Source organism: Gavialis gangeticus, unplaced genomic scaffold (genome assembly GCF_001723915.1).
Source record: "Gavialis gangeticus isolate Ggan-Ray unplaced genomic scaffold, GavGan_comp1, whole genome shotgun sequence".
Taxonomy (NCBI): domain Eukaryota; kingdom Metazoa; phylum Chordata; order Crocodylia; family Gavialidae; genus Gavialis; species Gavialis gangeticus.
The window spans coordinates 60,066,173-60,089,187 of NW_017729031.1; the positions used below are offsets into that span (position 1 = coordinate 60,066,173).

General features: G+C 44.6%; 1 protein-coding gene and 1 long non-coding RNA gene across 2 annotated transcripts; one reads left to right on the plus strand and one right to left on the minus strand.

Annotated features, from left to right (window-relative positions):
* The first annotated feature begins 5,247 nt into the window (after positions 1 to 5,247).
* On the plus strand, positions 5,248 to 13,431 carry LOC109301777. The gene is made up of 2 exons (XR_002098623.1): positions 5,248 to 5,329; positions 12,586 to 13,431. It is a non-coding gene; the product is annotated as an uncharacterized LOC109301777 (long non-coding RNA).
* Positions 13,432 to 17,161: 3,730 nt separating this feature from the next.
* Positions 17,162 to 19,694, minus strand: LOC109301778 (tetratricopeptide repeat protein 30A-like). Its single transcript, XM_019523005.1, has one exon. The coding sequence runs from the start codon at positions 19,338 to 19,340 to the stop codon at positions 17,325 to 17,327; it is 2,016 nt and encodes a 671-aa protein (XP_019378550.1). The 5' UTR covers positions 19,341 to 19,694; the 3' UTR covers positions 17,162 to 17,324.
* Between the last annotated feature and the right edge of the window lie 3,321 nt (positions 19,695 to 23,015).

A 23,015-nucleotide genomic window follows, 5' to 3' on the forward strand; every position in this document is an offset into this window, starting at 1 on the left:
AGGGGAAAACCCCAAAAAACTGAGAGTAAAAAGGGAACAGAGAGTTGGAAGCAAATTTTTAATTAAAAAAATGCAGAGTTGTTACCTCAGCTTGTGTCTATGCATGAAGCTCCAGAGGCATCTCCTCAGTTTATGCCAGCCGAGGAGCTAGCGCCACATAATAGACCCAGATCCGTTTCTATGTGGAAACAGTAATAATGTAAATATGAATCATTTCCCTTTCACCTGGAACCTGGTTCACACTGTTCACTCTAACACCCCAAAATGTATGTTTTCCAGACCATCTGAGACCATCCTACACAGAGTCTTTGCTTCTTTTTAAACCATCTGATATGCCTGCTGAGGCCTACGCAGTTAAGTAGTGACCTCTTACTTCAAAGGAAGCTACCAAAGAGTCTTCTTACCCTTTCTGGTCTCTCCATAGTCCCGCTGAAGCCACCACTACCAGGAAGACTCTCCTACTCCTATTCCTACTTAGGTTCTTTTTTCTATTCTGATGCACCTCCTCTCTCCTGACATATTCCCAGGTCCTGCTTAGTGTTTTATGGGGAAGGGATGGAAGGCTTTCCACAGGACTTAGAAACATAATTGTTCTTGAACTTAACTATGTACAATGAGGTTTGAGGTACTTTCTCAAAAGGTCTTGCTCTTGTTTCCTGATCACACAGGTCACTCATGTTTGAGTAACAGGAGAAAGAACAGCAGTGTAGCTGACAAGTTTGTGCTTTAGACAGATTATTTTTGGAAGGAGTGAAGAGCATATTTCTAGAGAAAGAAGTAAACAAGCAAGTCATAATGTATGAATGGCTCTCATGACTATGTAACTAATGTTGTTCCCCTGCTATCCGGGACTAATACAGAGGGATGGATTGGATGTCATTATATAGAAAAGCAAGGCCTTGATAATTACAAATCTAAGATGCTGCCACTATTGTTTGAAAAGTATGGAACAGCTCCCTCACTGATTGAAAAAACAGTACTAATTAATACCAAATGAGCATTAGATCCTATATGGTTAATCTTAAATTGATAGAAACAAAGTTTGCTCCATTGATGAAAATGGAACTATGGTGTTTTTTCGCTGACAAAGGCTTATCTTAATTCTTACAGGCCTGATCCTGCTGTTACTTACCCAGATACATATTTGGATGTGTGCCACCAAAGTAAATGGAAGGACTTTTGTGTCAAAATGGTTTGGGATGACATTCAGATACATGCAGTACAAACCTGAGTCTTAGCTACCTGTAGGAACAGCCTCCTGTAGTGTGGTTTGTAGAGTGTGCCCTTTCTAGGGGAACAACTCTGATCAAGTTCAATAAGATCAGAAATAAATCTCAGATTTATTCTTGTAAATATTTATAGTGGACTCATTGCCATTTTAGCTATACATTTTTGCTCCTATATCTTAGAGTTTTTTAAATCAAATAAAGAAACAGTATGATTATTATTTCTTGATTTGTGTTACTGTAGTGCTTAAGAAGTCAAGTCCTAGACTAAGGACTAAGTGGGCATGCCTACATGAGATATTTACTGCAGAGCTGACTAGCTCCACCATGAAGTCTTAGCCCTACTAGGATGCCAGAAACTAATAAACCCCACGAAAGGATAGTACTTGTCGACACAAGTACTATCCTATGGCAGCATTATTTAGTGCACTGCAATGCATGTGTAGATGCTGATAGGGCTGGCTAGGGCATGAGGCTGATTCAGTGTGGGGGCTACCTGTCAGCTAGCCCCACAATGGAGCACCCTCATACCCCAGCCAGTCCCTCTGCAGCATGTTGAGCTGGGTAGAAGCAGCCCTGGGCTGTCAGGCTGACCCCCTACATCCCCTGGCCAGCTGGGGCTGCTCTGACCAGGCTCAACATGGTGCAGTCCTGAGTGCACATGTAAACACAGTACCCAGAAACAATAAACTCTGGTATGAACAGTGCTGGAGTCTATTCAGTCACATTAATAACATGTGTAGACATGCCCAGTGTTGTAAAACCATTAAATGAAAAGATGGTGAAAAGCAGCTGCTCAGAAAAAGAGAAAAAAATAATGAGTTTCAAATCAATAGGGCTCTTTCTGATTTTAGTTACACCCCCTTAATTCAGAACTGATTCCGTAGGCATTAAAATTTAACACCAGTGTAAAGCCAGTCTAAGCACAACTTAGAAACAGCTAATCTATTTAATAAAATAGTATTCATTGGAAAGATTTAAAGACTTCTAAAAGGGAGGCAGGGGGAAAAATTGCAATTTAGTTCTGGTTTAATTCTGATGTCACTTGTCTGCAATAGACAATCATTTCATTAGGCAAATGTCAGTTGTAAAAATTGCTATCCTCATCATCTTTAACTCAAGAGTTGATTACTTAGGTTAAAACTCAGAATGAAGCTGTTAGTTGCTTAGGCTTCTCATATAAATTTATTTCTATTTGGCAAAAGAAATGAGAGGAATAAATTCCCTGGAACTTGATGCAGCCTTAAGTTGTGGGAGGTTAAAACAAATCCTCAGTGTTTTCAAACACAGAAGATGGAAGGTATCTAGTTAACATGTTTCCTTAGGGATGGATTCTCTGATTTGGAATAGGGGGGAATACCAAAGCTAAGGCAGAGGCCTACTGTGACTGTCATAGCAGAACACATTCCTTTGAAATCTCATCAGCTAGAAAATCGATGTTTAAGGTTTCAGATTTCATAGAGGAATTTTGCTGGGGTTTTTTTAGCACCAACAGATAAAAATGCCATAAATTCTATCTAAACTCTGAAAGGGAAAGGTTTAAGAGATTATGTGAGTAAATCATTCATCCCTTCTGAATATCCTGCTGATAAAAAGGATCCCCTGATGTGATGTGTACAGTCAGGTTTGAATTTGAAGCAGAAAAATTATTTTGAGTTTCCTTTAGGGAATCTGTACATTTTATACTGAATATTAGGACCACCTCTCTAGGCATATGGAGGGGACTGGAATAAGACCCTGAAGCCATAGGAAAATTATAGAAAAAAGATAAACTGGTTTCCTTTTTTATTAAATTATTCTATAACCAGGTCTATACCTAGCAAGTTTCAAAACTCTACAGTACATTGCACATACTAACTTACAGGCATTTCACAAAATCAGGGAAGCATCTCTGCATGTCATGGTTAGGGAGAAGTATAAAAGCTGAAAACAGTGATATCCCCCTTGCATCTCTGTCTGCAAAAAAGTCCAATACTTCATTAAAACTTAGTTTTTCATTGATTCTGTCATAGTAATTAACTCTTGTTACTTGCATATTATGTCTATCAAAAGATCCATTTGATTCTCACTCAAGAAAAGGCCAGTTCTCTTGTAGGTAAAACATGAAATTTAATGTCACTAGATCTGGATTCCATTCTTGGCTTTGTCACAAGCTTGTTCCTTTTGGTAAGTCAGTTCAACCCTCATTTCCCCCATCTTATAGCAGCGGTGTTGAGGCTTATAGATTCAAGTTGTGAGACTCTGAAGTCCTCCAGTGGGATTAAGTCTAGGTTACAGACATTCAAAAAGCCTGAGCCTGAATTGATTCAGTCTTTTCAGGTTAGTCTAACCTGTGTCAATTGAACTGATTTGCAAGTGAATAGACATTCCCTTTTGATTGGGAGAACCAAGAAGCCGGGGGGTGGGGGGGGTTCTAGAGCAAGTCCTTGGCTGAAGGGAAACTGAGCTGGGGGGCATGGCCAGGCCCTGACAGGCCTGAGTGTGATTGAGGAGGGGTATAAACCCCCATCCTGGCCTGCACGGTCCCTAGCTGGGGTGTGCTTGGAGGGGTAGGCAGCCCCTGCCCGGGGTCTCCAGCACTTCCATCCCTGCTAACTTGCTTGCTGCTCCAGGGGCAGAAGTGGGGCTGTGGCCAGACCTCAGTAGCATGAAGGGAAGGTGGTGTTTAATTCTGCCATTGTGTTGTGGGAGAGGCAGTGCAGGCACCAATAGGCTCTGCTTATGCATGCAGGGCTGATGCTGATGTGGGTCCAGCCATGGGGAAAGAGAGGGAGTGAAGGAGGGCTGTGGGGAAACCAGAGCTAATCATTGAGCCCAACTCACTGCTCCCTCCCACTGCAGCAACATGATCCAGGCTGAGACAGCCCTAGGGGATGGGAGTCAGCTCCCACTACCTTCTGCCTCCAGCCCCATGTGGAGGCCATGGTTTGCAGGTGGATTGCAGCTGGAGTATGGCTTCATGCCCCCCTCCTGGTGGTGGTGGCAGAAAGAACCTTCATGGTGGGCAGAGGTGAGGCACTAACTGCCTGCTCATGGTAGCCCTGGGCTTTTGGGGCTGGCTACTGTTGGCTAGGGGTGTGGGTAGTGATGGGGTGAAGCATTGAACTACTGCAGCCCATAGTGCCTCCTGGTGCAGAGACTGATACTAGAAGCTAAACTACTTTGTGAGGTTCACTTTCCCCCCTAGTGTGCATTTGGCAGCAGGGCTGACTGGCAAATACATGACCCTATTCCTCCCATGTCCTTTGTGCATTTTGCAGCCCCCTGGGGAAATGAATGCTAAAGGTGCTGCATCACTGTCTGCAGTTCTGCCAGACCTGTCACAAGGAAACCCTTGGTCCATTCCCCCACTACAGAGCTATACAGAAATAAGCAAAATCTGATCCTAAAGTAGGTGAAGACAATGTCCCTTGTGCCATCATCACCTTCCCCAATTCTGCAAGCTTTTTGGATATTTTTTTCTTTCTAGCTAGCATGCCTGGCCAATACTAAGTGAGAGACTGACTCCCACCTTGATCTGAAGGAAAGGCTCTGTGCTGGTGTGGGCAGAGGCTGCCCCTCTCTCTCTCTCTCTCTCACTCTGCTTTGAGTACTCAGCATTTATTTGTTTCCCTTTTGTTCCTAAGGGTCTTCTTATTAGTGCCAAATGTAATCATTCCACTGCTTGGGCCAGTGCTGAGCAAATCCTAGGAGGCACCAAATGCCATCAGTTCCTATTGCTCATAGTGGCAGTTGAGAAAGCCCAGGATCCTGCAGAATTGTGTGCGTTTCACAGGCCGAAGCATATTCCTTGCCTTATTTGTGAGTTTGTGGTTGTGGTTCCAGTTTCAGTGTTTTATTACTGAATGCTGCATGCGGCTGCTGTTCCATCTACTCCGCACTTCTCATCTTTCAGACATGAAGTGGTTTCCTAACAGACTGCAGCACTTGGATTCAGTGTCAGCATGCTGACCTCCTGTGGGAGTACCGAGTGGTGGTTTATGAGCCAATGTGTGGCTTATCAGCACCCTCTGTAGCAGCTCATGAGAATGGCATGCATCTGTCTAGTAGTAATTCTCTCTAAAGGTTACACAAAGGCGTGAGCTGCCAGGAGAGAAATAAAGGTACACATAGAAATCAGGCAGTATTTCCTAATGCATCTCTCTCTACAGCTGTTTTGTTTGTAGCTCTGAGTCAGTTGTAATTCTGTAAGTTAACATGTTGGGTATATCTTTATTACTATTGTAATAATAGGCTGATGACAGTCATTGTGAAGATGTGAGCTTTTTTTGTCTTACCATGAAATGTGCAGTGGTCTGTTCTGCAGTAGATGTGCTGAGGATTTATGTGTCCTCTGAAAAACCTTATCCCAAGGCTTTGATGGAAGAGCAGATCCTTTAAATCCAAATAGGAGCTACAGTGATAAATACTATCAGCATATCAGTAAAATCCGATACACTGTGACTGAGCTTTTGCATTTCTACTTGTCAAGGCTATTTGAGTTGCCATGAATCAGAAGACAATGACAGAAAGAGCTTCATGAAGCATAAAATAAATTTGTTTTGAAAAAAATTAAAGGTGTGTTATTTTTATGTTAGAGATGGAAGGGCATTGTGTGTGAAAGGAATTCCCCCTGCAGGGCTGTCTGAATGTTAGCTAGTTCCATTCTCCTGTCTAGCAGACAAAGTGCAGTAAAATAAAACCGAGTCATAAAAAGTGGTTAGTTAAACTGTCTTCTGCTTTTGACATGGGCTTAAGAAAGGAAGTAAGTCTTCTGCAGAAAGATTCTGCTAAGAAGAAAAAGACAACTCGTCAGCAAAAGGAAAAGAAATCCAGAGACGGTCTGGTTATGTTCAGTAAAGAATATCTGTGTCACTAGATTGACTGCTATGAATTTTAAAGGTTAGGCTGCAGGACTGGACAAATTCCCATATCTCAACAAATTTGAATGCTAAAATCAGATTGGTAAAGAGTGATTTAATTTTTTTTCACTACTCATGTAGAAGCTAGCTGGCATTTCCATTCTGACAAGTCAGCTCACCTCCTTGTTTGCATTTTGTCAGAAATGTAGCTACTGCTTGTTCCTCAGGCCTAAACACCTATCTTTTATTAAGTATTTGATAGAAAAGATGCAATTTTGCAAATATCTGACCAGAGGGGATACTTTGTAACAGGAAAACAGTCTGGAAAGGTTTTCTCACAAATGAACACTATTATTCGGACTTCTGCAGTATCTCTAGATTGCAATAAAGTCTTCAAGTAGCCCTGTAGTAACTTGTGGAGTAACATACTTCTTAAAATGAAGACCTGTACTTTTGATGATGTTTTTGGTATCCCCACTTTCCTAGTACAATGTAGGAAAATTTGCTCCTTAAAAATACCCCATGATATGCTTAATTTATGGGTAGAGGCTTAGGTTTGTCAGTCCAGCTCACATTCATGACCTAGAGTTTGGTTTATAGATTTTTAAAAAGCTCTTAAAATGAAGGATTGAATACAGTTCTTATAATTAATGGTTACTTTATTTTAATTGTTTTTTTCTGAGTTACACATTACATACGGTGTTAGCAAATTGAACGTTGTAGCATTGGGCTGGTGCATTAAAATAAAGCAAATTATGTAAAACTTACTGAACAAAAAAGTGAACTATATCAGCCCAATTTTACTATCAAAACTGAGTGAACTGGGAAAAGGGTTTTTTTTTGGGGGGGGAGGTGTCTTAAAGAGCATAAAAAGTTTTTATATTTTAAATAACTAAATATATTATTAACAGAGATATGGGTATTGATATTTAAAAGTGCTTGAATTTCCCCATAACAGTTGCTTTATTGTGAAACATAAGATTGAAATGATATCAATAAAAATAGAGACCAGATTTATATGGATATAGCTGTGTTTTAATTATATCATCATTATCCAATATGCTAGATGGACAAAGCAGCCAGTTTTCTTCTTATGCAGCTGTTTTGCACATTGGAATTAACAGAGTCTACTGTCTGTAGTCTCTTTGCTTTATATGTATCCTCTGTATAGGGCTTGATCCTATGGTTGAATCCACATGAGCCTGAATGGAGTCCCACTCAAAGACTTTTTTTGAATGGATCCACACAGAAGCCTGATGTCCTTCTTATGATTTGGCCTGTGCACTTTTTTTGATGATGGCTTTTTAAAAGTGTTTTTCTCTTTATACAGTGGTTATATTGTGAGAAGTGACAGGTGAACTGTTTTGCAAGTGGAAGTTTTTTTTAAATGGTCACAAACATAGTATTTTTTATATTACAGTAGTGCTGTAATATTTCAGAACTTACAGGAAGTTACTGGTTGACAGTCTGAAAGAACAGTCTGTGAAACTGGATATTTTCTAAGGGGCTGATTCAAAGCTGCTATAGTCAATTGGAGTTTTTCTTTTGGCTTCACTTAGGCCCATGATGAAATTGTAGGATGATTCCCCAGATAAAAACATTTTGGGGCTTTTCTAGGAGCTTAGTCTAAAATAGAGCTAGGGCATAGGAAAATAAAACTAATCAAGAGACCTTTTGTAAAATGAGTCTGATAGACTCCTTTTTCCTACTTAATAAGTGAGTAAGCTGAAAAAAGCATTTTACTAAGGCAAATTCAAGTTGCTGGTCATGACTAAAAAATTATTAAGAAACTGTTCTGAGCCATGGTCCTGGTTAAGCTATGCTGGCTCAATAAAGTGCTGGGGTCTGAAAACAGCCGTTTGTCATATCAGGTGAGAACTTCAGAAAAAAAGCTTATCAGTCACTATAAACAAACAGGTTAGACGTCCTTATGCATGACAAAGTACAATTAAGATAATTCAGATGGAATTAATTAAAAAATCTACCTCACTTTTTTACCATCTTTGCTGTTTACATAATTTTTCCTTGGCTGTGAAGTTCAGCTGACAGGCTTTGCTTTTGCTGCTGTTCACTTTTATTTCCCTGCTTTATGGGAGAGCACAATGCAAATTCTGGAGAATGCTGAAATCCAAACAAAACGCAATTTTAACTGGAAATAAATTGATATGAAAACAAAAATCTATTTTACTGAAACAACTCAAGGTCTTTTGTAATAAAGAGAAGCCTTTGCTGAGAAGAAGCCTATCAAGAAACATGCTGCAAAATAATTTGATGTCAGTATATCTTTTTTTTTTCACATACCCAGAAATTGGAAGAGATGTGCATTGTCCAGACCAGCTTCACTTCATGTTTTAAGAAAACAACCTGTGTTAAAGTAAGCCCCAAACCTAGAGGGATTTTTTGTTTGTTTTTTTTAAAAGATTTGCAAATGTAATAATTTATCTGATTTTTCAATGCAAACCAAGGAAATACTAAAGTTGAGTTTACTGAAAGAGTGCCTGTATGACAATATGCAAGCCATCTTGAGAACTAAAATGGCTTCAGAATTCTGCATGAAAATGAGGGTTTAGACATATATTTATAAATGTGGAATTCACAGAAGCAAAAGCCACCCTGCCTGTTCCTCATAACCTTCACTCTTTTGCCCATGCCAGCAATCTCACAAAGATTCATAGCCGTTAATGATGGAGCATTGATGTTGTGAGTGGTTATTACCATTACTGGGCTCTGATATGGTATTTATCCTGCCTGGGACAGAGAAACCTTAACCTTCCTCTGAAGTCCTCAACTGTCACTGAAGTCTTTGAGAGCTGAGAATACTTGGCAGCTTGCAGGAGCAAACTATAAATGGTGCTCTTGAAAATCCTATCCACTTCTCTAGCTCCTGGCATCAGGTGCAGCTACGGACCATCAGGATACAGGCATTATTAGTGACCGAAAGGACAAGCAGAGATAAAGAAACAAAAGACAGAGGGGGAGGAGAAGATAGATCTTCCGGTTCTTATCTTTCAGCACACACTATGATGCTGCACACATTGGGTCCTGAGTTTGCTAAGCTCCTTTCAAAACCTGAATCTGCTGCTTTGAACGCATTCATTACTGGTTAGATCCAGTAAAGAATGTAGGTCCCTGGAAGATGTGCTATGGCTTAGCCCTGGTTGTGGAATCCAGAACCCTGTGTAACCTCATTATACAATACATGGGGAGATCAGTGTGCTTAGCAGCTGGCTAGAGCCACCAGCCCAATGGTGCTCAACCTTTTTTGTGTGTGGGCCAAATCAGAAAAGGGCCAAGGGCTGCACGGAACTATCATGCATTTCTATACTTTGGCATATCCTAATATGAAGCATTTTAAGTAATGATAGAAAGGAAAAAATTGGTGTTAGTGATATTAGGCTTATTTTAATACAAATTGAAAAGTTCAAAATCCTGTAGTATTAATTTAAATTTTATAAAAATAATGACATTTTGGAATCATTACAAAATAATAAGACCAACCATAACATTGCACAAATTTATTAAAGAAGTCTTTCAGATAACAGATGGAAATTATCCAGCTGGTAGCACTGTATCTTACCTGAGCTCCCTGTTCTTCCCAGGGCCCTCCAAGGCTAAGTACCAACAGTCAAAAGGCCCAAGGCTGAATTGAGTCAGTCTTTGCAGGTTAGTTTAAGCTGCAAAGATTGAACCAATAAGCAAAATGAAGAGACAGTCACTTTTGAATCAGGAAATGGCTCAAGCCAGAAACCGGAGGAGCTAAAGCATGGCTCTCTGGCACACAGCTAGCATGGGCTATGTGTTCACTCTCTCTTCCTGCTGCCCCCAAGGTCTCTGGGATTTACAGTCCACAATCACAGCAGCAGGACTCTGCAGGGTTGCTTATCACTACTTCTTCCTGCTTCCAGGTGTCTCTGGGCCACAGTCACAGCCAGCACTAAGTAAGCCAGGAAGGCAGAGAAGCTCTGTACTTGGGAGAAGGTGAGTAACCCCTCTTCCTGGCCCCAGACCACAGCTGGGGTTTGTTGGGGGGTGGGGAGAGGGCAGTGAGCCAGCGAGCCCTCACTGTTCTAGGTAGGGAGCAGAGGAGAGGGGACAGCCCTATTATCTGGAGAAGGCAGCACAGCTGAGCCCAGGGCTGGAAAGCATGCTAGGATGCTGGGAGACTGTGATTTAACTTGAACCACGTGCACTGAAGTTCTGTTCTGTTACAGGTTTAAACCAGTTTTTGATCACTTGACCAGTTAGTCTGTCCCTAGCCCCAGTGTCTCCAGGAAGGAGAGTCATGTGCTTTCAGAAAAAAGTGGGATAGAGTCCAGGCTCTTCCTCAGAGCAGTGGGGCTTTCTTTGAAATAACTTCTTTTTCGGGTGCTGTAGCCAGCCCTATGTTGCACCAGAGCCCATGGCTCTGCGTGTATAGAGCCATGAAGGGTGGGTCTCCACTGCCTTTCTCTTTCCAATATAAAAGATGAATGCTACACCATTGCTACTTCCTTCTCTGGCTGTTTTAAAAAGAAGTGGCCACAGCTGCATTTTTCAGGAAGCCTGCCCTGATGGTGTGTGCTAGGTATGTTCTGAGAGTGCCTGCCAGACAAGTCCCTGTGAAATGTAGGTGGAGGAATACCTAGTTGCTGGATCTTGATTGTGCTCATATGCGAGCTAGGTGTCTATTGTATTTGGCCACCTCTGGACTTGTTGAAGATGTTACTCCAGGTACATAAGGAACTCTAAAGTTGCAAAGTAAGTTAGCCAGGGAGTCTTGGCAGCAACTGAACTATTCTTTAAATCACAGTTTTAGATTCTGGTGCCTAAATTCTGCCCATGCCTTGCTTTAGACACCTGTTTTAGTATAACTTTACTGAATATATTATACTTCAAAACTATCCCATTTGCTTTATGGCTGTATTTGCAATTGAAGGGGGAGTGGAATATAAGGGAAGATGCCAGCAGTGGGTCCTGTGTGCATAACACTTACTCTTGTAAATAAATCCACTAACTTTAAAGAACTAAGCTTGCACACATTCCATCTACAAACGGACTCCTTTTCCATCAAAATTCACCCCACAGCTCCTGTGAGAATCTTGAATGAAATCTCTTCCTTTTTATGTTTAAAAAGTAATGTTTAAAATGTTAAAAAAATGTTTAATGTTTAAAAAATCATGTGGCTTTTATGCCTTTGTCTTGTTGTAACATCGGCCATCTCTTGATTGTTGAACTTATTTGATCTGCTTTGATTGTAGAGCTGTATAAATGGCCCTGGCATCCATTACCTCTGCTCTGCTGTAGATGTCAGCAGCCATTTGATTAACTACTGAGATTTAAACTCCAAGGTGGGGTACGAAGTAAATCATGTAGCTGATGCTTCATTCCATCCTTGCTTCACCTGTGATCTCATTTTGGCTTGTTGGTAGAATGGCAATGTGAGGCCTTCACTCCCCTGTAATATGTGATGTAATTATAACAAGGGTAATTGGAAAAAAAAAACTGCACACAACAGCACAATACATGTCTCCACCAGAACAGAACGGATGAAAAAACATGGCATTTCTTTGCAAGGTTTGAGACAAGAACACTGCATTAGATTTGCTGTGAGGAATAGCTGTGAAGATAAGACTAGTATTCCGAATAAAATCTCAACAGAAGTTTGGGATCAGTGGATTTGTATGTTGCATGAAGGAAAGCAGGGGGAGGGATTTCATGCTGCTGAACTTTTAGATAATGATGTAATGAAAGGGGGCAGCTAATTTCCTTCTCTGCACTCCACCCCAAAAAGCAGATGCTCTTGCTTTAAAAAAAGTTTTTATCCCCAGATGTTTGCCTTCTATGACTCCCCAGGAATATGTTCTGCTCTTTCTGGGTAGTGGCTTCATTTAATGAAAACAGCAGTTCTGACTACGGGTTTAAGAAGAAGCACTTTGGCAGAGGGCAGGAATTTGGACAGATTTTGCTCCTTTTCTAAAGGAGCTTATTATTTGGTATTCTCCCTCACTCCAAATAAAAATGTCCATGTCTTCCCTTAAAATTTTTATTTGTAAGTCACATAATGCTAACACTAGATGCCGTATGAAGATAGTAATAAAATTGGTTATAACATTTATGGAACATGTTTCATGAGCAAAGTGCTTTGCAGTTGAGATGCCATTAAGAAAGGCTTTTTGCAAGCAGTGGATACATGTTACCACTGCTGTGTTTTGCAGAGTTAGTCCTTAGTATTCAGGATATTTTGGGGAGGGAAGTGAGCGGGGATGTTGTATGAAGAGTAACATAAAGGACTTAGCTCTTCATATATTATCCAGTTACTTGTTTTTTTTTGTCATAGGAGAAAAGAATAAGCTTCAAACATACTACATAAACCTTTACCCTCCCCAACTGGCACACTATAATGCAGCAATATATTCTAATGTATATTTTACACAAATTTAGTGCAGTGATTCTTAGCCAGGGTGCTACCAGATCCATCTGAAGATGGAAAATAAGATCTTGGTCTACAATGCAGTGGTTATCCACATGCTCTTCCACAGGTGTGAGATGTGGCTGACATACTGAAGCCATCTTAAGCGCCTGGAATGGTTCCATCAACATTGCTTCAGGAAGATCCTTTGCATTAGATGGGAAGACAACAGCGCCAGTGCCAGCATCCTCTCTGCAGCTAACAACCAGCATTGAGACAAAGATCATGAAACATCAACTCCAATGGGCTGGCCATTGTGTGTGGATGGCTGACACTCGTCTTCTGAAGCAAGTCCTCTTCTCTCAACTCAGTCATGGCAAGAGGACCCATGGAGGACAGAGGAAGCATTACAGGGACACCCTGAAAGCATACCTTAAGAAGGGTGGCATCAACCTTACAAAATGGGAAGTGCTGGATGGTAACAGGTCTCAATGGTGCTGCACCAAAAATCAAAGAGAACCATCTTGCTCAGAAAGCCAAGAAACGGTACAGGAGGAAGGAAAGCGCACAACATCCTGGCCAACAGCTGTCCCCGCCTCCCCACCCAGCTACCACCTGTCATATTTGTGGAAAAATTTGCAGGGCACAGATTGGACTCTTCATCCATCTTGAAATTCCCCAGTGCCAGCAGTGCATACTCTCATGGGTTGAGCTCACATTACAGAGGGGGAATTTACTCAGGTTAATATAGACTCAAGAGTTTTGGGTTACAAGTTTGGTGAAAAATAGAGCAGAATGTCCAGCAGTGTGAGGTTGTCCTCTTCACTCCCTGATTGCACCCTTCTTACTTTGGGGACTTTGGACCCTATAGCGATGCTTCCTTTGAATTTGAGCTGGATGAGGAACATGTAGCAGACTCAGTAATTCCCCTTCTATGCTCCATTGGTTTGAGGCCTCTCTTTGTGGAGGAGGGAAAGGACAAACTCTACGCGTGGTTGGTACAGCTTGTCACACAATACTGAATGTTAGATATAGGTGGTATGGAAACAGAGCATGTAAACATCATAAAATAATCAGCCACAAGTAAAGCTCTAAATCATTCTTTGTTCTGTTTTAAATTGCTCAGAAGGCATTCAACATTTGCACTGACACAAATATGCAAATTGAAATTTTTTAAATGTCCACTTACTTTTACAGAACACGCGCAATGAATATTAAACAAATTCCAGATGTTCCCTGTGTCGTTGCCCAGTCTGTACTTCATTTTCTATTATGTGGAGTGACTTTTAAAAACTTTTTAAAGGTCATGCTGTTTATACTGCATAATATATAATACAATTCCACTATAAATTAGAAACATACTTTACTGCCTCCTGCTGTGCTGCATGAAGGTGAACAAGATTTGAAATCATACATCTCCTCCTCACAGGGAAATAGTAGTGGATAATATTTAATACGAGTGTAACAGGGAAACCTGGATGCCTCCACAGACCTGTAATGAGCTATGCAATCCTTACATTTAGGACATAGTGCCAAATGGTACTCTCTATCCCAACTATACTAGGAAATTTGCCTATTGTTGACAGGCAATGAGATCAGAGCTGAAAACAGTTTAACTACAAGTGCAGATGGCAGCAAACTGTGCTCAGTATCATTTCAGAAAATATGCTTAACCCATGTCCTTGGGTGCAGCACTTGAATAGCAAATGTGCCCCTTTCCCTCTACCCAGTAGATGGGTATATTTGCTTTCCTTGTGTAATATCTCCTACAAGTGCCCTGTTTGATGACAATAGACAAAGACCCACACATCATTCCAGCTAATCTTATAGAAGTGATGCAGGTTATGTGGCGATAACTCATTTGGCCCCTCTTAAAAACAAAAGGTACAGTAGCATAGAGTGGATGGGAGGGAGGGGTGAGTACTGTATGTTAATACAGTTCTCACTGCATTCAGGGTCTTCATAAACAGCACACAAATAATGAAAATACTTTCACAGGCAAGTTGTTCAAAAATAACTCTTTTTTTTCTGGCCCCAGATAAGTCATTGCTTAAGAACCAGATTATCCAACTTGACCAAGTGTTCTTGAATTTGAAATCTCAGTGTAAGGGCACAATATGTAAGGTAAGGGAATGAATTAAAACTACGAATCTAGACCTCTAAATCAGGAAATTTCAGGTTTAGCATCACATTGTAAGGAAGGGTGTTGCAAAGGAGAGACTAGCCAATATGTGGACTACTAGGCTGCACATAGATCACGAGAGGTAGGAGATCCCTTTAGTTTTTTTGGACAGGCATTTAGTAAGAGGAGAAAAACTGACTTTCAGTGTGGTTTTTCTCCCACCTCAGAATAAACATGATAGTAGGGCTGCAGCCTTCCAAACAGGACTTCCTAGGCCTCTATAATGCTGTAAGCTGTAAGAGAAGAGGAGTAGAGCACAGATCAGTTTGGACAGCCCCTAATTAAATACTGTCTTCCTTAGCATCCGTCTGTGTCACTTTCAGACACAGGATACTGGGTTCAATGGACTTGTGGTCTGACACAGTATGGTATTTCTTATTTCCTTAGGAGCTATAAATCTTGCATGAGGTTGGAATCATGTACTTTTGAACAGTGCAGATCCTGGTCTATTTACCTATTCACATAGTCCCTTTACTAGAGGCTGGTAAATCCTGAGAGTGGTATTGGTAGCAGATGGAGAGAAGGATTGCTCACAGAGCAAATACCCAGTGCCAAACAAGGTAAGAGATGCTATTTTGAGCATTAATAGTGGAAAGGGAGTCCCTAGACCAGTGTAAGGCTGGTTGTATGCTATACCTAACAGTTCTTGTTGGCAAGGATGTAACAGCAGTGACCCAACTAGAGAGCTCTGAAGGTAAGCTTCTAAGTAGTGAGGACTGAGCAATCTCACAGCTCATTTTATATTAAAATGTGCAGCAATACTCCTCCCACCATGCAATAAGCCATTATAAACCATAGAATCAAGAGGACTACAGCCTTCTTTCATCTCTCATTGGACAAAGAAAAGCACAGGAAGCTCCCATTTCTTTGCTGTTTTACTCAGCTCCCTGCCATCTCAGCTTCTGAATTAGACCCGTGACTTGCTCAAGCACTAAAGCAGCAGGTACTCAATCTCCACCCCGCAGGCCAAAGGCAGCCCATAGAGCCATCACACCTGGTTTGTGGGGCTCCCCATGGGCTGGGAAGTTGGGCGGTGGGGGAAGTAATGGCCATTAATATGGCCATACTCTCCCCAGCCAAATTCCCAAACCCCAAGCCCTGAATGCTTGATCAGAGGAAGGTCATGCCCTCTTCCCCCCACAGGGCTGGATTGGGGTCAGGCTGGGCCCCCTTTACTCCTCCCTGCCTCCAGGGCTGAGTTCTGCTTAAGCCATGCCCCCTCCCCCTGCCTTGCAAGGCCAAGCCTTGTCCCCTTTATCCCCCCTTCCAGGCCAGGTCACGTCCCATTCCCAACCCCCATGAGGCCAAGTAAAGGCCCTTTACCCACTGCGGGGCAGGACTCAGGCCAGGCTTCCCTCCGCTCCCCTCTGTGTGGCCAGATGGTGCCCACTACACTGGCCCTGGGAACTGACATGCCCCATTCCCCCCCACAGCGCTGGACTGCAGCCAAGCTGGGCCCCCTAACCCTCCCCACAGGGCTGAGTGGTGCTCAAACCACTTCCCCTCCCCCCTGCAGGGCCAAACCATGTTCCCTTCACCCCTGCTCCCAGGCTAATCCCCACCTCTTGATCATGGGGCTGGGTAAAGTCCCTTTTCCCTCTGTCAGGCAGGGCTCATGTCAGGTTGCCCTCCACTCCCCTGCATGGCCAGAAGGTGCCTACCACACCCGCTCTGGGCACTGGACTGGAACTACTATTCAGCCGCAGTTAGACTAGGCACGGCCCATGGGCCCTGCTGGGGAAAAGGTTGAGCAGCACTGCATTACAGCATTCATTTTTGTTGTTCTGTTTTTACTATAATTTCTATATGTAGAAAATATAACCAACATGGCTTAAAAATATTAAAAGCTCAATAGAAAAATAAAAAGGCAAGAAAGCATTTCTCAGAAGAGGGAAACTGGGAAGAGAAGAATGAAACCTTATTTCAAAGTGACAACATACAGTTAACATAGCTTCAAAACAATGAACTACTCACACAGTAGAAAATCCACAGATTTCTGTGGAGTTCTTAATAGTCAGATCTTAAGTCAACACACTATACACAGTGGTAAATCAATACACTAATGACTGGGCATGTCTACATGTATATTTACGTGTTCCTAAATTTAATGTGCCTTTGCTTAAGACGCATTAAGGCAATTTAGGTGTGCGTCTATACATGGACATGCTAATGCGCATTAAGGCACATTAAATTTAGGCATGAATAGCTACGTTGTATTAGCCCATGTGCAGATGTGCTAATTTGCGGTAACACGGTGTGCATCCACTGCATTAATGCGCATTAAGAGTCTACACATGTGGGCTGATGTGACTCAACTATTTGCACCTAAATGTCTTACTTGCTTTATGCAGGTGTCAGCTTTAGGCACGATTAGCCTAAAATCGACATTTTTAAGGTGCGTTAAGGGCGCACACGTGTGGACATACACCTTAAAAATGGCAACTGTTAGACTAATCCTGTTTAAAAGAGGTATATGTAGACACGCCCACTGAGAATAACTTTAGCCATCACATTACATTTTCTGTTAATACTCTATTTCCATTTAATACAGCAAAACAGCAGGACAAAAATATTTAAATATGGTGGATCAAAGAGAAAACATACTGCTCTAGAGAGCCAAAGTCTGTATCAACTAAAGAACAAAACTGAAGATTCAAAGCCCTGTCCAGATTATATTCCAACATCATTTACATATTCCACCCAATCACCTCATACATCAGTGCCCTCAGGTGTCTGGCTTCATATGTAACTGTGTTCTTTCCACTGTGCAGCCTCTCTTCTTCAAGGGGTTGCTCAATAACAGCTGGGATGTTCCTGCCATAGAGTTCACACTGCTCTAGAAACTGGATGCACTCTTGAATAACATTGTCACGCAGCATGATCATCTGTTTAGACATGTTCTCCAGCAATGATAGGAAGCACCTTTTGGCATAATACCAGGTGTCTGTACCTAACTTTTTGTTATAAGGCTCTAAACTTTTAATTACCCGTGAGATGCCAAAGTCGTAATTTCCTTTGGCACAGTAAAGCGTTCCAATGACTAAGTTGACAATGCAGAGATGGTAGATCTTTCTATCAGGGTCATCATAGGAAAGCTGCTCCTCCTCCTTTTCAATCTTCCTCATCAGTTCCTCTGCCTCTTCATTTTGGCTTGTCATGATATAGGAGACACAAAGGTTGGCTAGCACAATAGCACTGACTTGCAGTATGTTATCATAGTGCTTCTTCACAATGGGCTCATAGAAGCCAATGGCTTCTTTGTATTTGTTTTCCTGCATGAAAAGCACGTGAGCCACATTCAGCTTCCACACTTCATGTTCATTGCAGAACTCTACTGACTTGCGGAAAATCTTCTCCACCATTGTATAATTCTCCATGTCCCAGTAGATCTTGGCCTGAGCCATCAAGACAGGCACATATTTTTCCAGAGTCTCATCATATTCGCTAACTGACTTGTTGATAGCTTCAGCATCCCGGTTTTGCCTAGCTTCCTGCCCTTGTTTTGCGAGATTTCTCAGCTGCTCAGTCAGTGTCCCTGCCAGCTCATCTAGTTTGTGGAAGGCCTCCTCAGGGGCAGTCTGACATGTAATCATGGCATCCAAGAAGTTGTACAGATAAGGCGTGAGCAGTTTATAGGTCAGATGAGCATTCTCTGCCAACACGTCAGCAGCTAGGTCATAGTACTGGTGCTTGCAGTACAGCAGTAGCAGGTTTCCAAAGGTCTCTGGTGGGCAGGGGTTCTGCTGCAGAAGGAACTGCAATTTTTCAAACCCTTCAGTGGGCCGGCTGTCCATGTTCATCAGCGCCTGGTTGTGCAGCGTAACGGGGTCCAGCTCCTTCTCGGCTCTCGGCGGCATGTCCGTTAGTGCCTCCTGGGCTGCCTCCAGGTGGCGCAACTGGTACTCAATGGCTGCCTTGAGGTTGAAGGCTTCCACCAGAGCAGTGCGGTGCAGGAGCAGGGTGTTGCCAACGCTGCGGACGTCAATGCCCTCAGTGGTCATGCCAATGCTGAGCTCTGGGTGCTGGCGCATGCCTCGCTCAATGATCTCGGAAATGTGCTTCACAGCAAGGTCGTACTGCTTGGCAGCGTAGCAACACAGGGCCATGTTGTAGGACAGCTCTGGGGAATAGCCGAGCACTTGCATGGCACCAGCAAATTTGCTGCAGGCCTCCTCATGCCGCCCCTCACGGTACAGCAGGCAGCCCAGGTTCACCTCTGCCTCAGGCACCTCCCACGACCCGTCGGAGCCCCCTGCCGCCCCCTCAGCTGCAGCCGTGAGCACCTGCTCCACCAGGCTCTTGGCTGCCTGGAGATCGCCCTGGGCATAGTGGGTGGCAGCCTGGAGACGAAGAGCACGGCCCTGGTAGGCAGGCACGTCCAGCAGGGGGCTGGTGGCCCGCAGGGCCTCGCCGTAGAGCCCGGCCTTGTAGAGGGCTTGGGCCTGGTAGAGCCGGTACTCGTCCAGCTCCGGGTGCAGCGCCACCAGCTGCTCGTAGCACTCGGCCGCGGCCGCGAAGTCCTGCAGCTGGTAGTAGCAGTAGCCGAGGAGCGAGAGGCCGGCCCGGGAGCGGCAGCTCCGCTGCAGCTCGCTGCTCAGGATCGCCGCCGCCGTCGTGTAGCGCCCGGCCCGGATCAGTCCGTAGATGACGGCCGTGTACTCCCCGTCCGCGATCGGCGCCGGCATTGCCATCGCCATCGCCATCGCTACCTAGGCAACCGCGTCGCCGGAAGCGGAAGCGCCCGCCACGCCAACTCCTGATACGTCATTACACCGCGACGCGGAAGTGCGAGTAGCGATTAAACTGAAGCTGTTGTGGGAGGCGTTACTGTGCGTCTGGGTTTCCCGCACATGGCCTCTTTTTGGAGACTTCAGCTGCGTCCGGCCGGGTTTTTTAAGTACAGGCAAAATGTCCGGGATTTCCTCCCCAGCTCCGCTTTTAACATGGCCGCCGCTAGGTTGAACTACAGCTCCCAGAAGGCCGAGCGGGGCGCGTCCGCAGTTCGGAGCGGAGTTCACAGCAGGATCCGGAATTTCAGTTTATCGCGGAAAAACGCGGAAGCTGCTGTGCCTCTTCCCCGGGCGGGGAGGGGTGTGTCACCATGTTTGTCTGCGCGCGCACGGGGACATCCCGGCACTGGCAGGGTGTGGGAGGCGCCCCGGCCGAGCATGTGGGTGCAGGTCAGCCGGAAGGTGCAGGGTCTGGACTGTCTGGGGCCCCAGCCGGGGGCGGGGCGGGGTGGGGACGGGGCTGCAGCAGGGCTGGCGGGGAGAAACTGCTCATGGCGGGGGGTGTACAGGCCTCTCCTCCCCCACCTTCCAGGCCGCGCGGTGGTTGGCCTTGCTCCACCCCGACCCGCACGAGCCGGAGCTGCCCCTGCAGCTGGGGGGGTCCGGCACCACCAGAGCCCAGAGTGGAGTGGGGAGTTTGGTTTGGGGCTGAGGGACTTGGCAGGGTCTTGTGAGGGTGGGGGCTGTGGGTGGTAGCTGGCACGGTAGAGCCCAGGGGATGAGGCTGAAGTTGGTTGCTCATTCCCAGTTCCTGGTTTCTTTTTCAAAGCTAATCTAGACTGATAAAAGCTTGTTGTTAATGAATTGCACATCCTAAACCGAGATACTTTCATTAGCTATGCATATGTACTAATTAATATACAAAATAATATCCTGACACACTTTGGGCCAGAGTCCTAAGTGAAGGGCAGATTAAAATGGGATTATGGGGAAAATACTTCTAGGGCCACCCCAAATTTCCTGTCGATGCCACTGTGGGACTGTCCCAAACCCTGACCACAGCCCTGCCCAGCCTGAGGCACGGGCTGCCTGTGGCAAGCTGCCAGCTGACTACCCTCCCAGCCACTGTACTAAGTATATGGGTTTGAATTACAAAGTGTTTTTTTGGGCTGGGATTATAGCCAGAAATCCATCTTGGGCTAACCCATGGCGCACCTGTGTTGCTGGGGGACTCTCCTAGACATCTCTGACCAGAGATTTGCCTGGTCCAAAACTCAGCTTGGCTGGGCCAGGCTGCCAACTGACAGCTCCCCATTCCCACTGTACTAAGTGTATAGGCTTGAATAAGGAACTGGCTTTTGGGCTGGGATTGTAGCTAGAAATCCTTCTTGGGCCAAGCCAGGGCATACTTATTTGCCACTGGGGAACTCTGCACATCTGTGACCAGAGACTTGCCCAACCCAGAATGTGGTTTGGCTGCGCCAGGGTGTCAAGTATAATGGCTTGAATAAAGAACTGGTTTTAGGCTGGAAATCCTTCTTAGGCCACCCCACACGATGCCTCTGTGGCACTGGAGGACTCTTCTGGACACTACTAAACTGTCTTGCCCAGCCCAAAGCGCAGCTTGGCTGTACCAGGTTGCCAAGTAACACCCCCACTATGCCCACTGTACTACATATAATGGCTCGAGTAAGGAACTAGTTTTGGCTGGGCTTATGGTTGGAAATCTTTTTTCGGTCACCCAACACCATGCCTCTGTAGCACCAGGTGACACCTGGACATCTCTGGCCAGAGACATGCTGGGCCCAAAGCACGGTTTGGCCGTGCCAGGCTGCCAACTGACAGTCCCCCAGCCATTGTTCTAAGTATAATGGCTTGAATAAGGAACTGGTTTTTTGATCTGGGATTTTGGCTCCAAATCCTTCTTGGGCCACTCCCAGACATCTCTGACCATGGTCCTGCCCAGAAAGCACAGTTTGTTCATGCCATGTATCCACCTGATGGGTCCCCCAGACACTGTACTAAGTATATGGGCTCGAATAAGGAATTGGCTTTTGGACTGGGATTATGGCTGGAAATCAATTGTGCGCCACCCCATACCATGGCTTTGTGGCATCAGGCTCCTGCACATACCTGACCAGAGTCTTGCCTGGCCCAAAATGCAGTTTCTTTGTGTCAGCCTGCCAAGTGACAACCTCCCATGCCCACTGTGCTAAGTATAATGGCTCAAATAAGGAACTGGTTTTTGGGCTTGGATTATGTCTGGAAATCCTGCTTGGTCCACTCCATGCCATTCCTCTTGCCAGCTGATGCCTAGCTTTTAAGACCTGTATGTTGTTCTTCCACCAGGCACTGGATGGTAGGACGAATGGCTGCATGCAAATATAGGGCACTGGTATACTTGACGGACCTCTGCTCCAATGCATGGTATTTATCACATGTGAGAGCAGACTCGATTCATTGAGTTTCCTGCCAGTCTGCTGAAGTGTGCTAAATAGTGCAACTCCAGCAGCCTCTGCATCGTGTGTATTCACTGTCCCTGTGTTTCAAAATGGCAGTGGCAGTGCTTTAACTAAAATTCTTCCAACAAGGTTTGTTAAAGTGCTCCCACTGACATTTTGAAGCATGAGACGGTGAATACATGTGACGTTGTGGGCAGTTTAATTAGAGTGGCTCTCAGAGCCATTCTGTTTAAAGCACTCCTCTCTACAGCCCTGGAGCATGTATATAGAGGCCCCTAGGGATTTTTCAACATCTTTTTACATTTACCTCCAGCTGCCACTCAGCAACTTGGTAAAGTAACTTAAAACTCCAGGGACTCTACCACCTGCAGTCCAAAAGAAATTCCTTATTCAAGCTCACATACTTAGTGCAGTGGGTATGGGCGGCTGTCAGGTAGCAGCCTGGCATGAAGAAACCACGTTCTAGGCCGAGCAAGACTCTGGTCAGGGGTGTCCCGGAGAGTCCCCCAGTGCCACAGACTCATGGTGCGGGTTGGTCCAAGAAGGATTTCCATCTCTAGTCCCAGCCCAGAAATCAGTTCCTAATTCAAACCCATATATTTAGTACAGTGGGCATGGGTAGCCGGCAGTCTAGCACACAAAAAACGCACTTTGGGCCAGGCAAGACACTTGTCAGGGGTATCTGGGAGAGTGCCCGGTAGCAGAGAGGCATAGTGTGGGGTGGCCCAAAGAGGATTTCCTGTCATCAACCCAGCCCAAAACCCAATTCCTTATTTAGGCCCATATACTTAGTACAGTACAGTGTTGGGGGGTGGAGGGTATGCTGTCAGTTGGTAGCCTGGCACAGCCAAACCATGTCTTGGGCCAGGCAGGACTCTGGTCAGAGATGACCAGGAGAGTCCCCTGGTGCCACCGGGACATTCTGTGAGGTCGCCCAAAACAGATTTCCAACCATATTCTGAGTCCAAGATCCAGTTCCTTACTCAAACCCATATCCTTGGTATCGTGGCTGGGGGAGCTGTCAATTGACATCCTATCCTAGCAGGGCCAAACCATGCATTGGGCTGGGCCAGCTCTGGTCAGGGATGTCCAAAGGAGTCCATTGGTGCCACAGAGTCATAATGTGGGGTGGCCCAAGAAGGGTTTCCATCTTTAATCCTAACTCAAAAAGAATTCCTTGTTCAAG